We start from the raw sequence: 7,495 nt of genomic DNA on the forward strand, positions 1-7,495 counted from the left end.
CACAGTGTGTGGTGGTGTGAGTGTGTATCACGCAGTGTGTAATGTGGTGCGAATGTTTAACACGTAGTGTGGGGTGGTGCGAATGTTTAACACGCAGTGTGGGGCGGTGCGAATGTTTAACACGTAGTGTGGGGTGGTGCGAATGTTTAACACGCAGTGTGGAATGTGGTGCGAATGTTTAACACGCAGTGTGGGGTGGTGCGAATGTTTAACACGCAGTGTGAGGTGGTGCGAATGTTTAACACGCAGTGGGGTGGTGCGAATGTTTTTCGTGTCTGATCAGGGGTGTGGATATCAGTAAATTACCCCACACTGATTAATATGAGGGGGCAATAAAGTGGAAACTATACAGAGCACGCTCCAACTTTAGGCAGAAAGTGTCCTCAAGAACATGGCGGATGATGTGTAGGGGTCACATGACATGTACATGTGTCTGTATAGCTGATGCCCTGGAGGCCATGTTGGGTACTGGCACTGCCCACACTCAGGACTGTTGGTGTTCCATGATCATGTGTCCTCTGTGAGGGGGAGGGAAATGGGAAGTCACATGGTAGGAGTGGGTGGGGTATCTGTAGAGGAGGGGTAATGGCTGCACACGCAGAGGACAAAGGTTGCTAATCATTTCCTGAGCTACCATCCACCCACCTTGTGCTGTGTGTGGAGATAATCCTTGCTACTCTACAGATATCTCCAGACACCTACAGAGATTTCCTCCTGGGAGGACTGGTGGCGGTGTGACCATCGAGGTTCCCCCATCCCCTTTCCTGGCACCTGAGAGAAAGAAGGACGTCATGATGGAGAACCAAAAGGGTAAGAGGAGACTTTGGAAAGCAGAGGGCAGTACGGAGAGTCCACCTAGACCCCCCATCATCTGATAAACACATGGGGCAGGATAAACTATCAGTGGTGCAACCATTTTTCTCAGTGCGACAATAAACAATCACTCGCAACGCATGTTCCTGAGGAACGCGACACATGCATCAAAAATACGTTGCGATGTCTCACTCTGCGCCACCAATAGTTTCTCAGGCCCATAGTATATGTTAGGTGCCCTTCAAGGGGAAAGATCTATCTCTTTGCAGAGTATGTAGCAACCCACAGCTCCCTCTCTCGTAATTTTCTGGTTTGGCTCCAGGGTGAAGATGAAAGACTGAACAGCTGTAAGGTGACAGTTGGTTTGGGTTGAGGCAGCCAAAGAAGTACTTTAAGATGCAGTGTGATGATTGGTTCATCCATCCTGGGGGGCCATGTGGGGTTTGTCATGTTCCTCCAGGAGCTTGTCATCCTTTCCCCGATCTAGAGACTTAGTGCTGAAGAAGAACGTTGTCATCAAGATGTAGGAAAAATGGTTGCTTCATCCATCCTGGGGGAGAGATGTTCTGTTTTCCATGTTCCTCCAAGAGCTTGTCCTCCTACTCCCAATCTTCTTCAGTGCTGAAGAAGAACTTTGTCATCAAGATGTAGTGGAATGATTGCTTCCTCCATTCCGAAGACTTCTGTGGTGTTTTCTTTTGCTGTGAGCTTGTCCTCCTACTCCCAAACTGAAGAACTAGTGCTAAAGACGAAATTTATCATCAAGATGTAGAAGAATGATTGGTTCTCCCGTCCTGGAGGAACGATGTGGTGTTTGCCATGTTACTCTGAGAGCTTGTCCTCCTACTCCCAATCTTCTTCAGTGCTGAAGAAGAACTTTGTCATCAAGATGAAGTGGAATGATTGCTTCTTCCATTCCGAAGACCTAGTGTTTGCTTTTGCTCTGTGAGCTTGTCCTACTCCCCGTCCTGGAGGAACGATGTGGTGTTTGCCATGTTACTCTGAGAGCTTGTCCTCCTACTCCTGATCCGGAGAAGTAGTACTGCAGAAGAACTTAATCATAAAGATGTAGTGGAATGATTGCTTCCTCCATCTTCAGGAAATGATGTGGTGTTTGCTTTTGCTCTGTGAGCTTGTCCTCCTACCACCAATCTGGAGAATTAGTGATGAAGAAGAACTTTATCATCAAGATGTAGTGGAATGATTTGTTCCTCATCCTGGGGGAACCATGTGTTGTTTGCTATGTTCTTCCAGGAGCTTCTCATCCTACTTTCATTCTGGAGAAATAATGATGAAGAAGAACTTAATCATCAAGTCGTAGTGGAATGATTGTGTAGCGCTCACCCCCGAAGGAGCCGCTGAATATTGAAATAGGTTCTCCTACCTGTTGGTTCCAATTCCGTCATCCTCAGAAAATGATGTGGTGTTTGCTGTGTTCCGCTGAGAGCTTGTCCTCCTACACCCAATCTGAAGTAATAGTGCTGAAGAAGAACTTAATCATGAAGATGTAGTGGATTGATTGCTTCCTCCTTCCAGGAAACCTCTGTGCTGTTGTCCATCTTTCTCCGGAAGCTTGTTGTCCTACTCCCGATCTGGAGAAATAGTGCTGAAGAACTTTATCATCAAGATTTAGTGAAACGGTTGCCTACTCTGTTCTGGGGGAATGATGCAATGTTTGCCATGTTCCTCCAAGAGCTTATCATATACTCCTGGTCTGGAGAATAAGTGCTGAAAAACTTTATCATCCAGATGCAGTGGAATGATTGCTTCCTCCATCCTCAGGAAATGTTTGCTCCCGATCTGGAGAATTAGTGCTAAAGAAAACATGTATCATCAAGATGTAGTTGATTGATTGCTTCCCTCATCCAGAGGACCTCTGTGCTGTTGGCCATCATTCTCCAACAGCTTGTCGTCCTCCCGATCTGGAGAATTAGTGCTGAAGAAGAACTTTATCATCAAGATGTAGTGGATTGATTGCTTCCTCCATCCAGAGGACCTCTGTGCTGTTGGCCAACCTTCTCCGAGATCTTGTCATCCTGCTCCCGATCTGAAGAAATAGAACTGAAGGGGCAACCCATCCGTGCCACTGGAGTTATAGAATTTGAACCCAATGAACCTCGTAATGAAAAAGCTCCTCCAATGTTCACTTCTATGATCACCAACAATGGTTTGGACTTGACCTTATTAAATAGCACCAGAAAAGATCCTGTGAATGTACGGAGAAGAAGAGGATAACAAATTAATACAGAGAGTGGGGAAGTAGATGGGATTGTTTGGCTTCATGAGTGGGAGAATGGAGGTTGTGTCTGGCTTCAGGGAAGAGAAACTTGAGTGACAGAGGAGCAGTGTTGACGTTTCTGTGGCATGTAGGGCCACCATCCTAGTTTGAGTGACCAGTGAAGTGTGGGTCCAAGAATTATATTCACGCAGTCATGAATCGGGGAGAAGCTATCGTGCCCTGTCGGTACAAAGTATACCCAGCATGTTTGTATCCCCACCCTTAGATATTCAGTCAGTGTGTGTCTTTCCAACAGGTGGACCCAGTAAGAGAAACGCGCCAAAGAGACGCCTCCGCCCTCGGGGTTCCAACCAGGAAGATCAAACCATTTCTTACCATAATCAGGTAGATGGAGAGAACCTAAAAGTACCTCTAGCCTATATGAGGTTATTCTCTTCTATGTAGTCTCAGCCTGTTGGTAATCATATTTCAAAGATGTTCTTATCTATCATTGTCTCGGCTTAGAATGAAGAACAGATGTATTTGAAAATTGAAGTTAAAGAGGAAGAAGAGGAGGTGTGTGTGATGGATTATCAGCAGACTATGGAGAACGATGGGATGATGGCAACAATTAAAGAGGAGGAACCTTCTCTAGATATTGGCACAGGTGAGTAATGAACACTGAATACAGAAATTGCTCTGGTATACAGATTGACGATTGAGGATCTGTAGACCTTCACCTCCTCAGATAAGATGATCTCTACAAGGACGTCATACTGGGGAACCAGCCGCCCCTCACATCACCTCATTACCTTGTAATGGAGAGAAGAGTACAGAGGGTCCACCTAGACCCCCCATCATCTGATGCACACATAGAAACAATGTATTGAATCAGTGTGTGTGTTTCCTACAGATGCATCCAGTAAGAGGAACCCACCAGAGAGATGTCCTCTGTATTCCCAGGATTCCACACAGGAAGAAGATGATCTGGTTAGTAGAGCTGAAGGCCTCACCTTGTATATGTATGCTCTTCGTTCACTTTCCAGGACTTTATTGATCTTTATGTATTTTAGGGTGATGACCAGATCTGTAAAGTAGAAATCAAAGAAGAAGAGATGTATGTGATGGGTGATCAGCCCTATGCAGAGAACGATATGTCTCCAGAGAGCAGCACAGGTAAGTGTGAAATGCTAAATGCTGGAATTACCTATATCTACCTGACGTGTTTCTATACCGCTTATTGTCAGTTTTCCTGAATGCCGAATAGCAGCTTTATAAAATGCTTCTGTAATAACCGCTCTGCATCAAACTCCCTGGCGACTTCTACTCCGGTCCGTTTCGATAGACCTACAAATCACCAGTGAGGGAAATTGAACATGTGGGTGTTCTTTTACACTTACTGACAAGCTCTGCAATATAGGTGTATGAAAGGAGCGAGGATTTACTGTGTACATTTGTGATTAGAAACCCCATAGCGATGCCAAAGACTGACAGAGAGTCACTGGGAATTAGCAGAAGATTGTTAAATCATATTACTGTCTAGGAGCATCATCTATGTACCCACCCCTCCACCTGTTGTATCCTACTAATAGGGTGGAGGTATAGCAAACCACATGGTAGACTAGTCTTCATTCCTTATTAAAATGTCATGTTCCCCCTAAATGAGGAGGAGATACTGTACATCATATGAAGGTCCATCTCCATCCCTCAATATAACGTCATGTGACCAACAAATGAGGAGATACTGTACACCATATGAAGGTCCATCTCCATCCCTCAATATAACATCATGTGACCAACAAATGAGGAGGAGATACTGTACACCATATGAAGGTCCATCTCCATTCCTCAATATAACGTCATGTCCCCAACAAATGAGGAGGAGATACTGTACACCATATGAAGGTCCATCTCCATTCCTCAATATAACGTCATGTCCCCAACAAATGAGGAGGAGATACTGTACACCATATGAAGGTCCATCTCCATTCCTCAATATAACGTCATGTGACCAACAAATGAGGAGGAGATACTGTACACCATATGAAGGTCCATCTCCATTCCTCAATATAACGTCATGTGACCAACAAATGAGGAGGAGATACTGTACACCATATGAAGGTCCATCTCCATTCCTCAATATAACGTCATGTGACCAACAAATGAGGAGGAGATACTGTACACCATATGAAGGTCCATCTCCATTCCTCAATATAACGTCATGTCCCCAACAAATGAGGAGGAGATACTGTACACCATATGAAGGTCCATCTCCATTCCTCAATATAACGTCATGTGACCAACAAATGAGGAGGAGATACTGTACACCATATGAAGGTCCATCTCCATTCCTCAATATAACGTCATGTGACCAACAAATGAGGAGGAGATACTGTACACCATATGAAGGTCCATCTCCATTCCTCAATATAACGTCATGTGACCAACAAATGAGGAGGAGATACTGTACACCATATGAAGGTCCATCTCCATTCCTCAATATAACGTCATGTGACCAACAAATGAGGAGGAGATACTGTACACCATATGAAGGTCCATCTCCATTCCTCAATATAACGTCATGTGACCAACAAATGAGGAGGAGATACTGTACACCATATGAAGGTCCATCTCCATTCCTCAATATAATGTCATGTGACCAACAAATGAGGAGGAGATACTGTACACCATATGAAGGTCCATCTCCATTCCTCAATATAATGTCATGTGACCAACAAATGAGGAGGAGATACTGTACACCATATGAAAGGTCCATCTCCATTCCTCAATATAACGTCATGTGACCAACAAATGCGACTGAGATATTTTACACCATATGAAAGGTCACCATGACCAAGTGACCCATAGCTGGTTTGGTTACATTGTTCATCTTAAGCTAGCTTTACAGCCCTACCTGATTTCAAGGCAGAGACTGTTGACCAACATACGTTATTTCTGACTGCAAACCATGCAAATGTATCTTCTTAATCAAATATTTCTATCTCACAGATGGTCACAATGGGTGGAATAATATTGAACGGCATCGTATTTCATCTCCAGATTACAATGAATATCATGCACATGAAGACCCCGGACATTCCCGTGCAGGCAGATTAACAGATCTCTCCAATCCTGAGGACTCTTCTGATAGGTCACATACCGTATCATCAGGTCTCCAGCAGAGATTTGCGGATAGATCTTCAAATCCATCTTCCCTGGAGAATTCAGACTCTATTACCCATAAAGGTAAAAAGATATTTCCGTGTCCTCACTGCGAAAAAAGTTTTAAAGCTAAATCATCTCTGGATAAACATGTAAGAGTGCACACCGGGGAGCGGCCATTCTCATGCCCCGAGTGCGGGATTTCTTTTAAGTCCAGCTCAAATCTCTTTAGACATCAAAGACTTCACGCTGGAGTGAAGAGTTTTACATGTTCGGTTTGTGGGAAGCCTTGCATAGACAACGCCAACCTTGCCCGGCATCTTCTAAACCACACAGGCGAGAGACCTCATCAGTGCACAGAGTGCGGGAAGCGCTTTAAAAGGAAATATCAACTGACTGAGCATTTTAGAGTTCATACGGGAGAGACTCCTTTCGCGTGTTCAGAGTGCGACGAAAGTTTTATGCAGAAGTATGATCTCATCGTCCACCAGAAAACCCACATGGACAAAAGTCCGTACACATGTACGGTGTGCGGGAAAGGTTTCACATGGAAGCATACCTTCCTCCTACACCAGCGTACACACACTGGCAAAATGGTGCACACGTGCGCAGAGTGCAATCAATCTTTTCTAACCAAATCTGAGCTAAACATACACCGGAGATGTCACGTCCATGTGGTTATCTTTCCGTGCTCAGAATGTGATAAATCGTTCAAAACGAGGAAAGAACTCCTCCTACACCAGAGAAGTCACACCGGTGAGGAGGTCTTCTCATGCATGGAATGCGATAAATCCTTCATAAAGAAATCGGAACTTGTCAGACACCAGAGAGTCCACACCGGCGAGAAGCCCTTTTTGTGCTTCCAGTGCGGCAAACGCTTTATGCAGAAGAAAGGCCTCAATGCCCATATGAAGCTTCACTCAGACGAGCCCAAGTGAGGGAAACGTTTTGGCGGGAAGGACAATCCCATCCCGAAAAAAATCCTGCTGGCTCCTGGATTGGACGGACATGATTTGTCCAGCTCTGCCATAGACGTTCTTGTTGGCTGAATGGACGATTCAACGCAATGATGGAACATTTCATCTACAATACAGATCATGGATAGTCCTCACCACAGCCCAGTATTGCTTCTCGTTGGTTGTTGTTGGCTGTTGTACATTTTTCTCATACTTACACACTTTGATTTAGAGAATTACTTTGTGTCAAATAGATGTATTGCTTTTTTATAACTAAAGGGTTCATTTATTATTAATATTTTGTTGTTGTTTTAAACATCTGTGTGGGGATTAAAGGGGATACCAT

General features: G+C 44.4%; 1 protein-coding gene and 1 long non-coding RNA gene across 2 annotated transcripts; both read left to right on the top strand.

The window, feature by feature from the left end:
• The first annotated feature begins 3,986 nt into the window (after positions 1-3,986).
• LOC108801421 lies at positions 3,987-6,117 on the top strand. The gene is made up of 3 exons (XR_001942147.1): positions 3,987-4,021; positions 4,105-4,207; positions 6,041-6,117. It is a non-coding gene; the product is annotated as an uncharacterized LOC108801421 (long non-coding RNA).
• Positions 6,118-6,221: 104 nt separating this feature from the next.
• On the top strand, positions 6,222-7,202 carry LOC108801420 (zinc finger protein 614-like). The gene has a single exon (XM_018573314.1). The coding sequence runs from the start codon at positions 6,655-6,657 to the stop codon at positions 7,129-7,131; it is 477 nt and encodes a 158-aa protein (XP_018428816.1). The 5' UTR covers positions 6,222-6,654; the 3' UTR covers positions 7,132-7,202.
• Positions 7,203-7,495: the final 293 nt, after the last annotated feature.

The sequence above is a fragment of the Nanorana parkeri genome, unplaced genomic scaffold, assembly GCF_000935625.1.
Source record: "Nanorana parkeri isolate BGI_ZX_2015 unplaced genomic scaffold, ASM93562v1 scaffold2327, whole genome shotgun sequence".
Lineage (NCBI taxonomy): Eukaryota > Metazoa > Chordata > Amphibia > Anura > Dicroglossidae > Nanorana > Nanorana parkeri.

What these genes read in the sequence shown, in the direction of transcription:
- LOC108801420 (XM_018573314.1), top strand. Translation starts at nt 6,655, where the DNA reads ATGCAGAAGTATGATCTCATCGTCCACCAGAAAACCCACATGGACAAA.